At 36.6% G+C, this 22,859-nt stretch overlaps 2 protein-coding genes across 2 annotated transcripts in view; both read right to left on the reverse strand.

Annotated features, from left to right (window-relative positions):
* LOC121211427 (sacsin-like) overlaps window positions 1-72 on the reverse strand; it is a 16,153-nt gene extending 16,081 nt beyond the window's left edge. The window contains 1 exon segment of the mRNA XM_041084191.1: window positions 69-72. Coding sequence (XP_040940125.1) covers window positions 69-72 — 4 coding nt within the window.
* A 3,331-nt stretch (window positions 73-3,403) lies between these two features.
* Window positions 3,404-22,411, reverse strand: LOC107937592 (sacsin). The gene is given in 40 exon segments (XM_041082966.1): window positions 3,404-3,432; window positions 3,435-3,600; window positions 3,871-4,047; window positions 4,646-4,747; window positions 4,749-4,834; window positions 4,837-5,554; window positions 5,659-5,921; window positions 5,924-6,082; window positions 6,085-6,210; window positions 6,450-6,564; window positions 6,643-6,671; window positions 6,674-6,703; window positions 6,706-6,771; window positions 6,774-6,857; window positions 6,860-7,039; window positions 7,042-7,227; window positions 7,230-7,355; window positions 7,358-7,387; window positions 7,390-7,683; window positions 7,686-7,742; window positions 7,745-7,905; window positions 7,907-8,114; window positions 8,117-8,230; window positions 8,233-8,301; window positions 8,304-8,471; window positions 8,474-8,696; window positions 8,765-9,360; window positions 9,363-9,467; window positions 9,470-9,660; window positions 9,928-10,090; window positions 10,093-10,198; window positions 10,525-10,745; window positions 11,105-11,368; window positions 11,807-12,943; window positions 13,024-13,367; window positions 13,610-13,843; window positions 13,845-15,915; window positions 15,918-19,593; window positions 20,829-21,558; window positions 21,659-22,411. Coding segments are annotated over 40 exon segments (14,148 nt in total). The 5' UTR covers window positions 22,003-22,411.
* Between the last annotated feature and the right edge of the window lie 448 nt (window positions 22,412-22,859).

A 22,859-nucleotide genomic window follows, 5' to 3' on the forward strand; every position in this document is an offset into this window, starting at 1 on the left:
CAATTTCATCTTTTTCTAAGCCACGTCCAAATTTTTTAGTGCAAAGGAACTATTTGATGAATTCCTACCCATTTGACTAAAATTCGAATTTACTTTAAAAAATTAAAAAAAATATTTTTTTTAAATAAACTCGAATAAATATAATTTTCGAATTTTATTAAAGTGTTATAACTCAAAAATTGAATAAATTGAAAATATATCAATCTAAATATCTTTAGGACTTGAAATTTCAAAATAGTAAATGAGCATAAATTAAAAAAATAAAAAAAATAACCTTCAATTTTTTTAAAAAATTGAAATTATATAAAATTTTAAAAAGATTATATAAAATGTTTAAGTTAAAAAATGTTTAAAGGTTTTTTTTTCTTTTCAAAATGATAAATTTGATATGTTAAATAAGTAATTATCAAATCCAATTTATCATATTATAGTATTTTTCTTCGCATTTTGCTTTGAAAGTGTTTTCAAATATTAAGTCAGATAATTTTAAATTCGAGCACTTAACACTTTGTTTTAATTTAATTCAAATTTCAATTCACTCTAATCGATTTGATAAATTTTTAAATTAAATTAAAATTATAGAATACGACTCGACAACTCACACATATTTTGCTACAAATAATATTTAAATTATGGCACAATATCAAATTCTATATCAAATCAAATGCAAATATAAAGTCACACATATTTTGTAATTTATTCATTTTAGTCCCTAAACTCGGGACAAACATAACTTTCGATCTAGAGCTTTGGATTAAAATCTGATTTCACATATACTCATTAGGGACCTCCTACGTTCTATTCCTATCAAAATTTCATAAATATTTTACATTTTATTCAATTTGGTCTCTAATGTATAAAACTAACAATTAAATTTTACAATTTAATCCTTTTCATAATCTAAGCTTAATTTCTATCAAATTCACATCAAATTCATCCATTTCTCAACAATGAAAACTTTCAAAAACTTTAATTGTTTCACAAATTGGTACATGGACTAGCTAAATTAAGCTTTCATGATTCAAAAATATTTTTAATTAATAATTCCTTTATTTATATAAATAAATTAATAATTATATAATTATATAATAAAATTATATATTTTTTATATTTATCATTATGTTAAATATATTTTATTTTTTAAAAACATCAACTAATTTTTATATATTTTTCTTTATACATAATATTTATATGTTATATATTTATTTTCTCCACCTACATTGTGGGTATGGTGATTTCTAATATTATAAAATCAAATAATTATTTCAAATATCATTATTAACTTTATATGTAAATAAATATTTCACATGAAAATTATATTTACTAAAAATAATGATATTTGAAATAATTTTTTGATTTTATAATATTAGAAATCACCACATCCACAATGTAGGTGGTGAAAATAAATATTTGACATATAAATATTATATATAAAGAAAATATATAAAAATTGGTTGATGTTTTTAAAAAATAAAATATATTTAACATAATGATAAATGATAAATATAAATATATAGTTATTACATAATTATTAATTTATTTATATAAATAAAAAATTATTAATTAAAAGATAAATTAAAACAAAAAACTCACAATAAATTTACTAATTACATTAATTAAAAAAAACTTGAAACAGCATGATATAAAAAATACAATTATGCTTTTAAGAGAAATTGAACTTGAGTCTCAAGGATGAAACAACTGTTATTTGACTATCTAACTAGAGAAGCTAATACATTAAAAGAAAACGCATTTTGTAAAGTGTTCTTTAGAAAGTGTTTTTCCTAGGACGCGTTTTCGGTTTTTCTATCCAAAAATAACTTATTTCCTTAAATTTTGGAAAAAATAACCTAAAACCCTCATTTCGTTTTAAAATCGACATGTTTACATAATTAAACCAATAAATTATAATATATTATTATATTGTGTATTTGTAATTGGGAAATTATTTGGTAAACTACCAATGGAGTTTTTAGACTCCACAAACAGGGTCAAGGGATTGACAAGTATCTCATAGGGTATAGTAAAAATTTTAAAAAAAGAGACACATGTCAATTTTTTAAGTTTACTTAAGAAATAAAAAAAATACACTACTAGTATACCAAATACTCACCATTAATAATATAATAATTTAATATATCGTTTAAGGTTGGGTTGGTAACCAATTTCGATTTCAGTAATAGTTATATAATATGTTATTATATTGGCTTTGAAGTTCAAAATTTTAATAATTATTAATCTTATATATTTATTATACATATATAATTATGATACTAAAAATATTTTATCTTAAATTAATATTTTTAAAAATTCATTTCACTATAATTCAACATAAAAATTATTATTAATTATTTTTCTATTGTTAAGTAACATCGTAAAATTATATTATTTATTAAAGTTTATTATGGTTATTTAGTTATAAAGTTGAATTTTTTAAATTTTAAGTCAGATTTTTCTAAGGCTCAGGCTAGATCGATTTCGAGCTCGAGTCTATTACAAGCTCGAGCTTTCTCAGGCTCAAGTTCTGTCAAGTCCAAATTTTCTCAAACTCGGACCTGTCACCAACACGAACCATTACGGCTCGAATCAACACAGACGAACTTTTCAGCCCGAGCCTATTTTACCAGCTCTAGAGAAACAATGATTTAATATCATCAGAAAGAAAAACCATAAAACTGGGTGAAAATGTTTTTAAGATAAAAATGAGTTGTTATTTTGTTTTTTAAAATGAAAAATGAACATTAGGAAAACGAGAGGAAAAATAAATCTCTTAAGTTTATTTAATACTATTAAATTTATTTATTTATTATTATTATTTTTACATTTCTTTAGACTCAGTCATATTAACATTACCTATCACAGATATAGAATTATAGACAAATAAATGCTAAAAGATGAATTTGCGTGGGCTCTGCTGCAAAAACCTATTTTACGGTTCATGATCTTCAGTAGCTGAAAGAGTTTTTGGATTGACTTTAGCTTGGATAAAAGATTGACCAACTCAAATTCAATTTTGAATAATAAATATTATTTAAATTAAAGTTTAATTATAAAAAAATAAATATTAACATAAAAATATTTTATTAATATTTTATTAACATATATAAACAGTGCAGTGAATCAGGTTTGACCAAAGAATTAAGATGATTGATATACATTTAAAATTTCAACTTGAATAGTTTGTATTTGTGTTAATATTTACACCAGAAGCATACACAAATCATACAACATATTCAATGGATCAAATCCCCTAATAAATGTCACAACTGAGATTTTGCAGCTGTGTCCAACCTCATTATTGCCTTATCAGATCAAACATGGGTGAGAAACTATACCAGGCATTTTTGTATTTATAGGACTTGAGGACATAAATCCATATAACTCTTAAAGCACTTTGAGATCGTCATGGCCGGTAAATTCTGATCGTTTTTTGACCTCGAGCCGACAGAATGGACATCGTGAAACTGCAGATGAGCATCTATGACAAAGCACATGGCCACAAGGAGCTATCGTCATATCAACTTCATTGCTCAAACAAACCCGGCAAAGCCATGCTGCTTTTGCTGTATCGGCTTCCTTTACAGCTATATCAAGCTTTTCCTGCAAATTGGCGGCAACATTAATACTTATCTTCTAATACCACCACTCAAGCACCATTAGCTATAATCATGATCCTAAACAGGAACCATAAATCCCTACATCGACTGTGTGCTAAAGTCAACTCTGAAATGTTCAGACTGACAACCATGAGACTGAACGGACCAAACAAGCATACCTACAAGGTGTGGATGTGATGAGATACATGGAGTTTTAAAATACAAATTATGGTGCTGGAATTTGCAAAACCATTTTAACATAGCAAAATTGAACCTGTTCAAGCAGAAGTGCTGTTCGGGATTCTTTTAATTGTTCTTGAAGGGTTATAGTTTGCTGCAGTAGTGACTGCTTCTTCACATCCATGTTGATTCCAGCTGCAGACAGCATCTCATTAACCGCCTGAACCAGTTCTGCAGCCGACACTCGACCATACTGGAGCTCTTTAATAGGCTGCATTGAAGATAAACACAATCTGATTAGTTGCTGCTATACAATAAAAGAGAACAGTAAAGTCCATTACCACTAATGATTGCCATGGAACAAGGATACAATAAATTGCTTAGTTGCATAAATCCCATATGATGCCAGACTTATTTGAATAAATTCGGATATAGCACTGAGATATCTAAATAAATTTAAGTTCCAAATTGTAGCTTTTATCTAAATTACTCTCCTTTTCTTTCCCTAGATGGATTTAAAAGAATAAAAAAATTGGTTACAAGAAGCAAAGAGGCTGCTGCTAAGTTGCCACAACAACTCAAATGCACCTCCCCCCCCCCGGCCCCCTTTCAAACACATGTATATAAACTATTAGCCACCTGAACCACTCCATCGAAAAGTTTATAAACTACCTGGCAACTCCTTGGGCAGGAGTGCTCAAGTTCAGTATTCTGAAGGAGTTGGGATATTACCAAGGTGACGAGAGACATACGAATACAGAATCCAAATGGCTTTATGTAATTAGATTAAGCAACAGTTATTATCATATTTCAAGCATCACAAGAGCAAACTAATAAAAGCAAGAAGGTAGCAAGACAGAGATCCAAACCTGAGAAAATTTAGTTCTGCCTCGTTCAGAACTTTCTGGCATCTCATTGTGAGTCCTGTTGTCAGTTATAACAGGATTATCCTCAGGCAAGACTGCTGAGGAGCACTGTTTTCCATGATACACTTCTAAATGAGAAAACCTGAGAGGAAAGAAGAGACTCAGTCTTTCCTGGCACTGTTTCTACCTTGATCTATAGAGGGCTTGGCCTGCTGAAGGTCTGACATCCTCTGGAACTCTACCATATTTCAACTTCTCTCCATCTTGAGTCCGCCAAGCCACTATTTCTCCCCTATAAAATGGCCTCAATGGGTGAAGCTGCACTTGAAGAGCATCTTGAGGCATTATCTCTTTGCCGATCAAATTGTTACTAGTGGTTTCAATTTCTTCTCTCTTGTCAGAATGAAGTTTCAGAATATCAATAATCGCAGCCTCAGATCCTTCAGGACATGAAAACAAAGATCCTATAGGCAATGGAATGGGGGATCCTAAAACCTGGCTTACAACAGTTGCAACAACATCAAGAACAGAGATATAAGTGGGAGGCTCAGCAACCAAAATACAGCCTTTAGACTTGTCAACGAAGTAAAGAGTCCGATGTCTAGATTCATTCTCCCACTCTGGAATTACAGAATCCTTAGATACAAAGGTAATATCTTGAGATCTTGATAGGAGCCAGAAACGGGTATGAAGGCACTTAACAAACTGCAACTTGTCTGCAATAGATTCCAGAGAACTATGTATAGTTCCCAAATCCAGATTGTTAATTCCTGGAAGATAACCAGCTATACTATTTACAAGAGTCCACACAGCACCCTGAAAGGATCTGCTTAACAGCTTCTCTCTGATAATATCTAATGGGATGGAGCCAATACCATCCAAAGTCTCTAAATTGCCTTCATTATCGAGTTTCTGCAAACACAAGCATATGAATTAACACAGATGCTCTAATATTTTTCATTGTACGAGACTATGAAAAAATCACTAAAAAGTTCAACAGAACAAGACCAAAATACCTCTGTGACAACTTCAGATAGCTTTTTGATGCCTAAGACTCTGCATATTCTCTCAGGAATATTCGGGTGAACAAATCTTAACCTAGAAGTGTGAATATGCTTAACAAACCTACAGCCATATGAATCAATGTATATGCAAGTCTTTGCATGAACGAGTCTGCAACCATCATCTGGTAGTACAGCATCTGATTTCCAGTCAAGCCTATCAAGCATATTTGCCTCAACAGTTCCATCACAGACAAAATATAGAATTTCCATCACAGACGGAGTTCATTTGGATTTAAACGCTGATATCCACATGCTTTCTGTAGATTTAACAGAAGCTCTTTTGCAGAAGCAACTGATAGCATGTCCTGAAGTCCCAAATCCTTAAGAATCTTCATGAAAGGAAGATAGAGAGAAGGAAGCTCAAAAGAAAATGGGCCAAATTAATGGTCAAACGTGCAAAAAGAGAGTTAGCTGGCACCAGGCGTGTTCCATTTGCAGCAGGCAGAAATGCCACTCCTTGCAGCTTTGCTATATCTGCATAAGCCAAACTTCCGTTGCTTTAGTCTTCTAACCATATAATTCCACCACTGTGATGTGCAAAAGGTAAACTTACATAAACCAAGATTCAATGAACTTTCAGTATAATTGAACTAGTATGAAAATACAAACCAAATAGCTATAGAAAAATAAATACAGTGATGCTCTCAAAGAAACTAAAGAAATTTGAAGAGTTGCTGTAAACCCATTCCATTCTAGAGATAGTTGACAGCAGAGGAACATAGCAACCTGAAGAAGAAGGGAGCCCCATATTTTATCCAAATATTTCAAAACTTCATAAGTAGCATCATCTATGGTCATCATGCCTGATGCAGTAGGCCAGTGAGCAAGAGTGTCTTCACCACCATTTTTCCCGATAATCTGTCAAATTCTTGTTAGTTGTGTGTTTAGACATGAAGCTCTGTGGAATAAAAAGAAGGCAAAGGTGAAGTTTCATACCTGTAGATGTTTTAGTACTGTAGCAAGGACGGAGGACTCCTCAAGTGCAGTGCTCCCCAGAATATTCAGGAGGAATAACATTTTGCCTAGAGAGAATAGGAGCACAGCTCCAAGCCAGAGGCCAGTCTTCAATAGAATAGCTTCACCATAGGAAGCAAGAACTCTTTTCACACCCACATTTGGCAGGCCTAGTTCAGCTGGTACACAAGAAATATCCCTAGTAGATTACAGAAGTTATTTCCATAAAGGACAGCAAAGTTTGTGAGCACAGCTTCAATAACAGACCCAGCCAAAGTCCACACTTCCATAGAGACTTCACCACGACAGCGGGTCATATCTGTCTCAAAATCATCAAAATCCCCAGTAGACTTCATGCACTCACTTCCAAGAAACTCAACCTTTTAGCACATTCAAGTATCACATCAGCTTCTGTAGCAGTTCGAAGGCCTACTTTCCGTAGAATACGGAGCCACCCTTCTGTACTAAACCTTTCACCTGGAAATTTCTTCCTCTCACCTGAAAATACTGATGCTAGTAAAGCATCCCCAGGATCAAACAAGTCCTTAGGCTTGTATACATCAGAGAAAATTCATCAGCATTCCTAACAAAACTAGTTTCCCTTAGAGCTTCAACTACAGAAGAATCAGCTTGGAGATCTTGCCAATTCGTATAAAGATAAATCAGTATATCTTCTCGTTCATTCTGAGTTTTTCTTCAAAACGAGGCAGACCAAACCTCACCAGAATTTGTGATCATGCAACTGAGGGATCCCAAGAGCATGAAGTAGAGAACATTCAATTGAATCTGTTGAATACGACAGACAGTGCTCATTGCATGGTTTAAGGAATGAATTTGACGAGATCATACAATGTTCTTGGTTGTTTAAACCTGTGAAAGAACCCAAAACTGTTCTGTAGATGGGCAATGAGCACAACACTTCAAGTTCATCTCTTCCATATCTGGGCCCATTATTAGAGAAATCAAGAGCAAAAAGATTAAGAAGTTCATCTCGATCAGCAGCAGAAAACAATGTGAGTTCAGGAAAAAGCCAGCACGTTTAGTTGCGACAAGCTTGGAGGCAATAACTTGCCCTAATGATGGCTGGATGCAGGAAGCAAGTTGCAAGAGATAGCACAATCCATGAAAGCAAAATCAAAAACAGGGATATGGCATTGATTCAACAATGATACCAACCAGGGGTAACGACTTTTAGATATTTCAAAAGCTGAAATGTACGTGAATTGAATCAGATTCAGAAGTTTGATCGACAGAAACTCCAGTTAGATCATGTTGTGTTGCAGCTGCATCCATGACACCATTCCCAGATATTGGATCTGTTGGAGGTGGAATGAAGACCAGATGGCAGTCCCTTACACGACATAAAATTGGCCTACCAAGATATGCAGGAATTAAAGGCCAATCAGAAAAGAGAGAAAGGTCGTCTGACGATTGACCAAAGCTTTTCCAAAGGTTCTTACCCATTCAGGGAAGGACCACCTTCACCACCAGACCTGACATATTCTCCAGGAAAACCAGGGAGCCAAGTTTGATTCCATAACATGATTGACCCAGTTATCATGAAAAGCAATCTCATATGAGTAGCCATTAAGTGAAATGAGAAACTCTTTAGTTTAAGTGCTGTTTGAATGGCATTTTTGAAAAAATATCTTCGAAAATGGACCTATCCAACACCTTTGAGTGGACAAATTTAGCTGCTAATGGCCTCATCAACATCTGATGCTCCTTGTTTCCTAACCAAAGTTCAGTCACCCCCAAGCGTGCTAAATGATTTGTAGCAGTTGGACATGGTAAGCGCTTGACCTCATGGCTATCGATAAAAGTCTCAGGTCTCCATTACCATTCCTGCTGTTACTGCTACCAGCTCCATCATCCCTCTGACCCAAGGTTCCAGCCCTACCAATATCCTCAACAACACCCCGGCCAAAATCAAATAAAGCCTTCCCCAAATTTGTTACCATTTCAAGTGCATCACCTGAAATGGCTGCATTCTGAGAGGAGCCTTGATAAGTTCGCGCATTAGACACTGATACGGAGTCCAGTCCAATACCCACTTCATTGGTGACTCTAATAAAAGCATTTGGGTTAAAGGGATCTACTAAATATCATCTCCATGAGAATTTGATGATGCTGGGAATTTAATGTCAGACAAGCAGTACTCGAGAACATCTACAAAAGTATCAACAGATCGAAGAACAATAGAAGTTGATGGCGCCTTCAAAAGTTCACGGACCATTTTAGGTTTAATTTCTCGAACTGTAATTCCCACAGAATGGATTTCATTCACCAACTCCCACGGAACTGAAAACACCTGATAATGTTCCTTCACAAAGCTACAAACAGTAGCAGGAAGCAAATTACCACCGACCCCATTGCCAGGCTGGGAGAGAAACATACCTTCATCAGCCTTGACTAAATTTCCTGAGTACAGCTGCCAAACCGGTAGGTCAACCAGCCGGGTGTAGAAAGGCCTTATAACCTGTTCCACCAGGCATTCCCAATCAGCTTTAAGCACTTCAGCTGACGATACTTTACTATCATCATCAGCTCCATCACTCGGTACATAACCATTAGACCTTGGCCAAAAGGAATAAATCTGATCTCCATAAGCCTTCAAAGACAAAGCAACCGCCTGACTGGAACTTGAATCAATACTAGAAGTTGAAGGATCTCTCCTTAATTTCTGCATTTCCACTACCATTCTATATAGGAATCACAAACACAGGACATAAGTTCTCTGTTCCAAGCTTCAATCAACTGGTCTCCAGCATCAGGCTGCACCTCATAAAATCCTTCACTATTTGGTATTTAAAGAGATAGCGACCACCGTTGTGGCGCACAAGGAAACATCCAAGAACAGTGACTGGCAACGTTACAACACCAGAAAGAGGAAGAGGAGTCATTATGGAGCTTGTATGATGACCATTAGTTGGATGGCCATTGCGGGATATATGAGCAGCAACTCCAGCAACTGGTGTCAAATTGTAGGCCAAATAGCGCCTAAGAACAAAATGATGACTGTTAAAGAACATCAAGACACTGCTGATATTTCTTAGGGAGAAGAGGCAAAGAAAAGAGGATGCATGTAGAGAAAATGCCAACTTCTCTTATTTTGAATCAAGAGAAAACATTTTGAACTATTGCAAACCAACAAATAGAGCACAACATATTTATATGGATTTAAAGTAGTCAACAAAGTTTGGGGAAGAAGGGGAAGCAGGTGTTGCATGCCATTCACTAATCAGAGAATAAAACCCTTCAGCATACCTATCAAGGGCCATGTTTCTGGTCTGCCCAGATCCCAGGCTGAGCACAACGAGCCATCTATCCACAAATCTAGTTCCTTTTTGGAATAAGTTCACATCAATCACATGCAATTTAACAGCAGCATTTGAGCTGCTAAATAACCTGGATATTTGAAATTTCCTCCACTTTTTTCAGAAAATGGATTCCTCAATATAGCTGATGATGGATCAATAAAAACAGCATAATCCTGACAAAGCTGTGTACTTCCTTCCTCCCATGTTGAAAATGACACCTGGATGTTTGAATTTAGATGATAATTAATGCTTTAAAAGAAAATGGTACAAGCAGGTAAATTATCACATAATTCCTTATTTCTTCCCTAACATAAAACAAATAAAAAAATCATACTAAATAGATAGACTGGAATGATGCAGTGGCACGTGGCCAAGTAACTACTGCCCAAGCAAAGAACAGCTCGAGTGCTTTGAAACTCCTGATTGGGCTTCTCAGGCCATCAACTCCATGAATAAACAAAATGAACAAGGAAAGTACAATCCTTGGATAGAAATGTCCATTGCTTTAGTTGAAAAATGGAATACAAAGACAAAGAAACTTTACCTGCAAAACTGACTTTAAGGAAATAAGAATCCTTGATGCCTGCTCCAAAAATCTGTCAATTATTTTATTTACTCTATTCAATCCCAATTCAAGTCCATCTTTCAAGCATTCTGGCGATAGAGGCATGCGAATGATTGTAGAGTCCGATGATGACCATGGCATCTTTTGATCAATTAGCATCGGAATAAACTGATCACGAAATCTTTCAGACAAACTGGTACCTGCAAATCAGAAGTTTGCATTTCAAACTGCTTGCACAGATGGACAAAGATAAAATGGTAAAATCTCAGACGGCATCCAAATCTCGGGGAGAGACTGCAGTCAAAGAAAGGAGGGAAAATGGAATAAGGCAAGGGTCATCATTAAGGCTAACCCCATCATTATGAAATAATTAGCCCATAAATCTTCATCCAAATAACATACTGTGCTTACAACTAAATTGTTCTTTCTCGATAATGAATGACATATGGTAGTCAAAACATAAATCAAATGATTTCTATTTTCTGATAGCAAAGACATACCAAATCAAGTATAAGCGTGACAAGGTAGAAAATTAATAGGAAAGGAAGAACAAAGTTACCAATCAAAGAAAACATTTTTGCTGCCGGAGCCTGGCTTGACGATGCAGAAAGTGCTACACCACGAGGATCGAACATATAGAAATAGCCACCAGAGATGATAGACAGGAGATCACAAATGAAGTAACAGCTTAGCAATCCCAAACCATAGTTTAGAGTATTAGCACGAAGTCTCCATGGAGGAATCAGCTGAAGACCACTTATCTCCTCTCTGTTCAAGCTGGCCCCTTCCAGAATAGCTACCAAGGCAGGCCCTTGAAATTCAACTGCGCTCGTAAAGTAAAACAATATTCAGAATACCATTCGGTTGCCAAGCAAAGACAAAGCTGGGCAGGTTGTTACAAAAAATGAACTACAAAATACAGAATACGAAAAACTCACTGAAGGAGAAGATAATCATTACTTCCAGTAGAAAAAGTTGCACCTACCATTTCAGAAGTAAATGACTTTGTAGAGACAAGTTTGCAGCGCCATAGCTCCTTCCAAGCATGTTATAAATTAATTTTCATTTTAACCTGTGGGTTCAATGATCCATGCAACACTTGCAACCACACAAAAATCTACCATAGCCTAATGTACCAATTCTGAGTAGTGTGACAAAAGAAACATCTAAAGGCAAATTCCATCATATTGAGGAAAAAAGTCCCATATCACATATTCAAAAACAAACTTAGAAAAATTAAGAGGTATCACACATTCATTACCTAAGTTGTGCTGCAGCAAAGACTGGCGAGGATGCTCCCTCTTGTCAAATATTAGGTGCAGATTCTTAGCTTTACAGCAATCTGCCAACTCAAGTAGGTCAAACAACAAAAATTCATTGTTGCCATAAAGAGACAGAAGTTCACTGATTCTTGCAAACTCCATGCACGGGAGATCTTTAGTCATATCTTCGCTTACCAAAGAGAGACAGCGGAGCGATTTTACACCCAACCTATTTGCTAAGTCATTGTTGATACTTGGATGTATAAAACGTTTGCCAACCAGGTCACTATTTTCAATCCATGGTGCATCATTATACACCAGCTCCCCAGCAGACACCAAAACACCACATGAATCTGGAATTAGCAAAGGAGAATTAGAAGCCTCAAAAAAGGGTTTGTCTGATGAACAGTCAGCAATGGCTTCAAGGACACAGTTGACAAAACCAAATTGATCAGCTGACAAAGAAAGCCCCTTCAAATCATTCTGTAGGCGTTGTAGAACATGGAAGTAGTCCCAAATATCAAAACTGAGCCTGACACCTAATTCCAAGAGTAAGTCTCTAAATTCTGCTAACTCAGATGGGACAACATACAAATAAGGAGTAAATTTCACAGGAGAATCAAATGCAAGTGCATTTGGAGAAACAAAATCATCTCCAATCCAAACCCAGGAAACACCATCCAAAGAATATTTCAGCACCATAAAATCATCAGTACCAATATGTTCTTGCAATTTAGAGTAAAGCATTGGGATGCCTTGCTGCATTGCAGCATCAAAATCAGGCTCCACCAAAGAATGTGACTTCAGATTGCAGTAGGACTTAGACAGCTCTATTAATTGTGTGGAAAGAACATTTATGTTCAGCTGATCCATCCAACCAAGTCTTTGTTGTATGTATAATGAGTCACACTGACCATCAAGAATATGCATAGTTGAGGACACCATCCACATCTGTGATTTAGGTCTCACAGTGCTCGAGGATACTAGATGGCTAGTAGGTTTCAACCATGGGAGTCCTTGAAAAGGGGGATTAACACAAACTGGGCACCAAGCAATGGTTTTCATTTCAGACCAAAAATCTTCTTCAGGCATATCATCCATCGAGTTGCCCATAACATTTCAATGTCTATATCATCCTTACAAATGTCCCTTTTAGGGAAGTCAACAGAAACTGCATCACCACATACAACATCACTATTCAGATCAATTAGGTCACCTGGCATCTCACTGCCATTGCCTTCTGATGCAGGATAATTTTCAGGAAGCTTGTTCGAGATGGCCTTCTGTGCATCACCTTCTCTCACAGATGAAAGCTTACATGCAAGAGCATCTATATAGAGAAGCAACTTCTTACCATAAGTTGCTGCTTCTGGGTCCCCAGATTCATGCAGCGTGGAAATAGATCTAGCACAATCAAGAAAACCAATGAAACCCAAAGTCCTTCTAAGTCCAAGGCTGACTAAAGTGTCTAAAGTTTCAGGATCTGAGAACTTCTCAGAAGGAAAGAAAACATCTTTACAGAGCAACTTTTGTAGCTCAGGGACTCGGGGATCATAAAGCCTGCAAAGAACATCACAGAGAGAAATTGATAACAGGGAATTCTTCAAGTGATGCTAAAAAAAAACAAATCATTGCACATATGGGTTTCTTGCAGAAACAAAAGCCTTTTTAAGTGACTAGGTGGAAGTAAACTACGGTAACATTGCAAATTATTTGGCCTAAAGCTAACCTTGCAAACTTGCAGCAGATAAGAAAATTAAAGATATTAATTGGAAACAAATAAGAAATTTAAATGTATCAACCTGGATGGAGGTTGCCAAGAACCATTTGCTGCTAGAACAAAAGGTGTCGTAGACAGCGCAGATCTGATGGAGATGTCTTCCTCAACTAGCATCTTCACATCATGTAAAATGGCAGGAAAAGCTCCCTGCTGTGAAAGGAATTCTGACATGTGATTAAGAACATAACTTTTATAGAATTCCACCTTTGATGGCTCTGTAACATCCAAATACCTTGTAAGGATGATTCTTTCTCTTCAGATTCTGCACGCACAAATCATCATTTAGCATATCCTCGCGGATGCCATTGGGTTTGAGCCATTTAACAGGCTTTTTTAGGCTGACTAGTTTTCTACTTCTATATGACTCAAACATAGGAATATGCTTAATGATGTCAATATGCAGGTCTGTCATCTGCTCTTCATGGAACCACTTTGACTGCAGAATATAACTACGAAGTTCATGCAGCTCCCCTTCTGATGCATCAGCGAAAAGCCCCTCAATGCTCTCCATTTTTCCATTTCCGGCCACTGCTAGAAATGCATTTAGTATTCCACTTGCTGTTGGAGACTGGACAAAAAGTTCTAGCTGTGGATGTTGTATTCCCATGTCTTGCCTTAAAAATAAACAACCAACTTTTAGCAACAAAGTAGACATGTTCTCACTCCATCCATCATTTTTAATCACATTGGAACTTTTAACTAGTTGCAAGAGATAATTATCTTCAACTGGCAGTATAGGCCACTTGAAAAATATTGAGAGATCATCACAACATGAATTCAAATAGCTCCACAGCAACTTTATCCATTCCAAACTTGGGTGTCCTTCATGACCAGGAACCCAGCTTACATTTTTTGCAAGTTGCCAATCAGCTGGAAGTAATTTCAAAAACAGCTTCTCAAGCAAATGGCATGATAGAAAAGAAAGATTTGATTGCTCACTTTGGGCCATATCACATAGCTTGCTATGAACCACTTCCAAAAGTTCACAATAAACCAATTGTTGCGGAAGTAAATCCTTGAGAAGACCATACTCATCCCCCCTTGCTATATAGATTCTTTCACCAGCTCCATTCTTCTCAAATGTTGTAACAGACTCATCCGCGAGAGGTAACAAAGGTAAACCAAACAAACAATCAGCTTGAACAGGAATTTTTAAGTCAAGCAAGCAATATTCAAGGGTCAAGATCACTGCATTCCTGTCCTTCAAACCACGTTTTCTCCTAGATAACCGAGATCTTAAAAACTGAGGTGTTAGATAATGTAATGATGGACAGACATCTATGAATCGCTCTACTACTGGTTTGGGAACTTTTGCAACAGGTAGACCTGCGTCACATAATGCTTCAACCAGCTCGTGAGCTTTATGGAAGGTAAAATCAGGAAAAATAGTTTGTTTTGTTGAAATCCACTGTCCCCCTCTAGCTTTTGTGTACAATACACGAAGACCGAACTCGGCAATAAAACTATAAAGTTTCCGTACCACAGATGCCCATGGCTCCAATCCTCCTGTTGTTGGCCAAAAAGAAAAGAAGAACTCAGACGGACCAACCAGTGAAGCAATTTTCTCAAGCAATTGCCCATATGCAGGAGCAACAACATCTTCAAGCAGGTAAATATTCCAGTCTGACCGTTTTTTCCCACCGCCAGCCATGTCATTACCAAACCAGATATCCCTACGATTCGATGACAACTCAAAATATGCATTAATGTGAGTTGGAAGACCAGTGCTGATTGGCAATGGCAAAAAGCAAAAGGCACGCCCCTCAATGTTCTTCCTATCTTGAACGGAAGCCATAGAAAGTTGAAAAATATCACCAGCACAAGTGTTTTCCCGGCTAAAGACATCACATATTTCTGCATCCACCTTGACAGACTGTATATGTGCAGCAACACAAGCCCAGGGAATTGATTTATGAATCTTGTCATCAGCTACTGAATGGTTGGTTTTAGCTCGTCCACTGCCTAAACATTCAACAGTTATCCAACAATGTGACACAACACCAGATGAATTCTGTTCGGTCACCACAATCTTCTGACATTTATGTGGCAACTCTCTATCTATACACTTGCTCAATTTCTTCAACAGTTGGTCTTTATCCATTCCACCGTGTCGTTTTGCATCAATAAGGCCAAACGTTTGATGCAAAGCATCAGAATGCATTTGTGGCTCACTAATGCAGTTTCTCTGCACACGATGCATAAGCTGCATTTCATGACCAGCTCCCTCCTTCACAAAAATGGAGATAGACTTCACATTACGAAGAAAAAGTAGAGCATCCGAAACAACAGCAGAGAAAGAAGAAAATAGAGACATAACATCGTCAGGGAATATCCTTCTTTTTTAATCTGGCTTCGTGATGCAACACTAGAACTTCTAAGAGGGAAACGGAAAAGAGTGCCTGGAAAAAATTGCTGTAAGTCACAGCCAAAATATAAAAATGGAGAAAATTGATCAGGGAACTGTTCTAAAACCTTTCGCCCTACAAATTTTATTCTCAGTCCAGGATGGGATGGAGAGATCCCTGGCAAATTACTAGCATGAGGATCAAACATTACGATGTTTTCCCCAGAAACAAATGTGGGAATGTCTGTGAAATGATAAACACAATTAAAGCCCAGTCCAAATCTTCCAATTGCAAAAGGCTTTTCAAGTTTGCTTTCCTGACCAATACGAGATATTGCATATAAATCTTGTGGACTAAATACAGAATCATTAAAACAATAAAGGGCAGGGCCTTGCCAGTCGGCCATTTCAGGAGAGAGAATAGAAGATGTTCCATATTGAGTTTTATCCAAAAGGAAGGTCACTTCAGAAGCTCCTGAATCCTCAGCGTTTTGAACCAGCTCAAAGAGAATTCCAGGACCATCTGCATACATTTCAAGTATATGTTTGAGCCTTGTTGTCAAGGCTTCATGCTGACCGAAGGCTTCAGCAGCTCCAGATAAACTCAAGTTCATAGAGTCAGCACTCTCAGCAAGCAAGATTCGACGAAGCGAGCAGACACCAAGCTTCTCTGCGACCTCATTTGATATGTTTCCATGAACAAATCTCTGAGTACTCCTTGCATTCAAGACTGCAGCAGATCTGCCACTAAATAAGGTATCGGAGTCATCAGATCCGAGAAACCAGGGGGCATCATTATAAACTAAATCACTAGCAGGGTGTAGCCTCGCTGATGCATCTGGTAAATAGATCTTAACTTCTTCATGAAACTGAACTCCTGAAAGATGCTGAACAATCAGTATTGCTGCCCTGATTTCGTCAGCATCAAGTGGAGAGGAACCTTTTCTGGCAGCCATTCTACCTAAAATATTAGCATAATCAGAAGGCTTCAAAAATTCTCGAATACCAAGCTCCAAGAATAACTCCTTGAAAACTGCTAAATCCATTGGTATAACGCGTATATAAGGAGTCAAATGAAGTGGACCATCAAGAACTACCTCATCAGAAGTTGCAAATCCATCGCCAACCCAAATCCAGCGGCACCCTTCCAAAACAGCCTTTACAATGTCCATCTCATCAGCACCAATCATGTTCATTAATATAGAGTATATCCTCGGCATTGCTAGAGCCAACTCTTGACGGAGCACCTGTTCATTCACAATCTCATTGTTTTTTCCAAGCTCAAGTAACTGGGCAGCAATTGCACTCCCCCCGGGTGGAGTTAGCCATCCAAGGTTATAGGACAACGCTGTTGAAGAACATTCACCATCGAGTATTCGCATGCTTGCAGAAATAAGCCACAAGTCTGTTTGCAACCTTACAATCTTTGGGGGAGCAACCTTGGATGATACAACAGGCCATGGTAAAGCTTGAAATGGAGAAGACACTAACACTGGACACCAGCAAATCATACGGAGATCACTCCAAAATTTTTCCAGGTCAGATCTCATGTTGCGAGGCCTAAATGCAGTTGCAGCTCGTGAGAATATTCTGTTTACAGCTCCTTGATCATCACTTACTTGATTAGGAAGCCATTTCATTGCATTTACTTCTAAATAAGAAAGAAGTATTTTACCTCTCGAATGCGCCTTGTGCTGATCTTCGTGCATCATTCGCTCAATTTGTTGAGCACTTTCTATGACTGTTTCAGGAGTTACAGATGTCCTAAGGCCCAAACCCTGCAGCATGTCCAAGATGCCAGATTCTTGAAAAGGGCCAGATGGGAAACTATCAGAGTCTTCTAGCAAAGCATATAATTCTTCATTACGAGGATCATAAAGCACTGAAGGACATTTAAGTGCACCAGTAGAGGTAGGCACAAATTCCAAATTTCTCAAGTAATCTCGAAGAGATGTATCTTCAATAGATAACTGCGGCAGGTTTTCTAGAACAGAAAGCATAACACTGTCACGAACTTCATTATGCATTTCTTTTATTCTATTTAACACTTGCTGCCTGTAAAAACGAGCTTTCCCCATTCTCTCAACTTCATAAAATCTTAACAAAATCTCTTCTTCACTATTTGAAGAGCAAAGAATGAATTCACCTCCCAAAAGATACTCAGGGATGCCAAAGGGTGGTAAGTACTTTTGAGGATTCTCTAAGTCGGAAAAACAAAAATTCTGAGCAGATTCTGCAGTGTGGACTCTATAAATGGGCAGTTTCTTGCAATTTTTTATTCTAGAACTATTAATAAGTTCTCCCAGATACCATTTTGGATAAAGAAGAAATTCCCGTAACTCATTCTTCTCTTCAGCTGTCAAGTTACAGTTAAATGTTTGTATTATGTTGCCATTTGAAGAGGCAATATCAAAAATGGAATCCAAAACACCTGAAAAAGTGGAATCAGATACATAATGAAACAAATCAGGATGTGCAACTCCATAATCAGGGTCCAGTATCTTGCATCCAATCTTCACAAGGATGCCTTGCATTCTATCAGAAAGTTTCTCTGCCTTGATAAGTTTCGACTGTCTAGAAGGTCTATACAGATGCCCCGAGGTTGAAGGCAAAATGGGCCAATCTCCAAATAACAACAACCCTTCACCCTGATTCTGGAGATATTGCCAGAATAGCACAAACCAGGATTTAGTTGGGAAAGTACAAGATGACTCTGGTTCCCAGAGAACCTTACTTTTATATCTCCATTCAGCAGGTGCAAATCTAGGAAATAATTTAACAAAATGCTGAACACTGAAAACAGCAAGATTTGCTTTTGATGACTTTGCAATAGCAGAGAGCCTGCTCAGTAAATTAAGGGGAATGTCGCGATCAACTATTATATCAGAAATTTGTTGAAGCAGCATGTATTCCAACTCATTACAAACAAAATAAGAAACCCCTTTTGTGCCTTCAGAAAATATACCGAAGTCACCATTTGCCAAAGGAATCAATGACAGGTTATTGGCATATGCACCTACATCAGAATCAATCAAGTCCTCAAGACAATATTCCAATAATACAAGTTTAAAGGATTTGCTCAAGCTCATAAGTGTTTTGCATGACCTAAGAAAATGGCGTACTGTATCAGGAGTAACCACTTTTTGCTGAAAATCAGTAGCATATTTCAGAAACATATCAAACAGGTAACTTGGCAAATGGACAATAGGCATTCCTAGCTGCAACAGAGCCTCAGCAAGTTCCTTACTCTTTCCGAACTCCCCATCATGAAGAAAAGCTTCTACTGGTGACACCCACTTTCCTCCTCCAAGATCAGAATACAGAACAGCAGAATTACTAATATTTTTATATATATTCTCAACCAAAATGCTCCATGGCTCTTCAAAAGAACCCTTGGGCCACAAAGAATAATATGAGTTTGTTGGACCAAGCAGTTCTCGCACACCCAACAGCATTTGCATAAAAATAGGAGCTATAACATCTTCCAAAAGAAGTCTATTCCAGATAGAACGGACTTTTCCACTTCTGTCCATATCTTCTCCATACCAAATGCCACGACGGTTTGAGGAGACCTCAAAGTACGCATTAACTTGAACTGTCAACCCGGTTCTCACTGGCAACGGAAGAAAGCAAAATGCTTGACCAAGCTTCAGAGCAGCATTCTGTTTAAAATGCATCAAATTAATATAAGATTTTAGTAAGACAGGTATGAAGTTTGAAGTAAGAGGTACTAAACCAGTCAAACCAAAAAGGGCACTTTGCTTGCTGCTTTAGAACTTAGATATACTTATATAGAACATACAAGACTAAGCAATTAATATAATAAACAAATCTTCTCAGTTAAAACCAAACTATCTTCAAAGATAGAAAAATGATTTCAGAAGCCCCAATTAACATTAGTTAGGAATAGAATTCAAATTCACTTGAAAGGATAACTGCTAGAGCACCAAAAAACTTAATAAAAAGTAAGGAAGGCAGGTGTGCACAAAAACTTATATACCATGATAGACTCACGCTGATATATTAGTAACGGCTATTTTACACAAACATCAGATACTTTAACTTGCTGACTCAGGTACTCAGCCACTCTTCAACAGCAACCAAAATTTTATAAACACTTCCACACCAAGGCACTGGCATCCATAGATTTTTAAATATGTTCTATTAAAGTTTGCTGCTTCAGGTCTACAACAGTATAGGCAGTGCAATATTTAAAGCAAAAACCTGTGAATAGAAACCCAGTCTATAGAAGTTCTTTTAAAAAAAATTATGCAACATGCTGGTTTCTTCACTATTTTATAAACATGAAATACAAATCCTTATAAGGTTGACGTAAAACAACTAAAACATGTGCTTTTAGGTAACCTATCTAGGATTATAACAAAGGAAAAATACAGTTCCTGTCATATTTCCCCAAGAGCTATAAAACAAACTATAGGCTGGCCTGGCCATGTAAGCCACTACTCTTTACAAATTGGTTTCTAGTAAAACCAAATGCCTATTATGCTCCTACGCTGAATCAGAAACAAGGTAACCTATTGTAAGACATAAGCTCAGTGCCAGATGTTTCGTGTATAGATCACCAAAAACCTTGAAATTCAGTCCATGTTGCGATGGTACCATACAAGAGAAAATTAGTTCAAACAGGATAAAAAGCATGTCAGGCTCCCTAACTTATAAGGCCGTGATATCAAGCATGTTCAGTGCCCTACACAAGCAAAGATTTATTACCATTAACCAAACCAGCATAAAACTACAAAACATAGTGGACACATTATGAAATTGACAACTCAGGGCATATGATCTTGAAGAACAAAAAAGAAAAAAAATTCAATAATACTTTAAAACAAAAATAATACACCAACAAGGGTAAGACATATTAAGAGCGGCAAATTACATCTGATGAACTGTCTGATATACATGCAGCAACAGATGCCCAAGGTAGCAGATGAATATCATATTCTTTGGATGCAGTAGCAGCAAAAGAACCAATCCTGCTAGAAGCAGAAGCCATTGATTGTACAATATAAAAAGTATCAATTCTTTTTCTACATTCAGTCCCCGCCATCGCTTCACTCAAGAATTCAACCGAATAAGCATCAACCTCATTACCTGTACTGTTAACAACTGGTTTTGACAATCTTAGAAGCGCCTGCCGGTGCCAAATAATTTCATCACTGGGAGAATTAACAGAGCATGAGAAAAGCTTTTTCGGCTCAGATTCTCCAGCATCCCATGTATACATTTCTATACACAGCACACTTTTAAGAAAAAGTAACGAGAAAACCCCTTCCTCAAAAAGCTGGAAAAACAAGGAGGAAATATCGTCTTCCGAATAAGCTTGTCGCGAAAGCTTACTCCGGCCAGCTTGATCAGAATTCCTCAAGGGGAAACGGAATAAAGTTCCAGCGAAAGAACTTTTCATATCACAACCAAATACACGATAAGGAAGGAATTGATCATTGTATATTGAAAGAGCTGAAGAAGAAACAAAGTCGATTCTTTTTCCAGGATTAGCTGTTGACACATTGGGAAGATAAAAACCCTGAGGATCAAATAATACTACGTACTTGCCGCTCACGAACGAAGGCAAATCGGTCAAGTGATAAACCGAATTAAACCCAACCCTAGAAAATATTCCAACAAAAAAAAGCAAATAAATATATAGAATGCAGAAAGAGGTAAGAAGCTGAAGATCAGTATAAAGCAATCTGAGCGAGAGGTTACCCGAATCGGCCAGTTTTCCAGGCCTGGCCATGTTTACCACTCCCTCCAATTCTAGAAATACTAACGAAATCTTCTTCTGTAAAAACCGCGTCGTTGTAAGCAAGTAGAGATGGTCCTTGCCACTGCCCCAAAGAATCCGACAGCAATGAATCCGTCCCGTGCGAGCGGCGATCAAGGCATAGACGAACTTTGGTGGCGCCGGCATCGTCGGCATTCTGAATAAGTTCCTTTAACACGGTGGTGCCCTCCGGGTAGTTCAGTAGGACCTCCCTAATCCGCCGGGTCAAGTCCACTTTCTGCCCGAAGTCTTCTAGAAGAATCGAGTCCCTTGCCGGCAATTCCATTCTTTATTTTTTTTTCTGTGTCGCCAGCGATGTCCTTTGTTTTCTTTGTTTTAATTATATGAGAGGAATTCGGAATTAAGCCATGCAGATGGATTTATTTACGTGTAAACCAGAAAAAAAAATTTTGGTGAGTTTTATGGAAATTGGGGGTGAGAAAAGAAAAGCAAGGAATTTATTTGTGCATAAGAGAAAAGTTCACGAAGGCGGTGCGAGTTCTGGTTGATGTAAACCAAAATTCTAAAATATTAATAATAAATTGCCGTCTAGCTTCTGTTTGTCGTCGGTGAGCGTAAATTGTACGGTCAACCAGCCAGACTTTAGACTTCAATTCTTTACTGTATGAATTGCAAAACGGGGGGCTCGACCAGAAAATTCATTATTTGACCAACAAAAAATCAAAACTTCCATCAACTTTTACCAACAGACAATACTATTTATTTTTAACATATTACTAAATTCACTTTTAAAAATAATAATAAAATTAACTATTATACATTTAAAATAAATTATAATTAAATAAAAATTATTACTCAAATACAACTCTAAATACAAAATATAAAAATTTTTATAATAATTAAAAATTGATATAAAAGATAATCAATATTAGAATATTCGATGAATTACAAATTTAAGTACTCAAAAAATTAAGTAATTAAGTACTGAAATTTTATTTAATATTGTTTGATGTATTAGTAAATATGCTTACGAAATAAAATTATGTTGTTTGATAAAATTAAATATTAATTTTTTAAAAGATTATTTATTTTTTATTTAATTTAATTAATATAATATTTTATATTATTTTGGATGAAAGATAAATTTTGTAATTCAACTATTTATTTTTTACAAAAAAAATG

Source organism: Gossypium hirsutum, chromosome A12 (assembly GCF_007990345.1).
Source record: "Gossypium hirsutum isolate 1008001.06 chromosome A12, Gossypium_hirsutum_v2.1, whole genome shotgun sequence".
NCBI classification, from domain to species: Eukaryota; Viridiplantae; Streptophyta; class Magnoliopsida; order Malvales; family Malvaceae; genus Gossypium; species Gossypium hirsutum.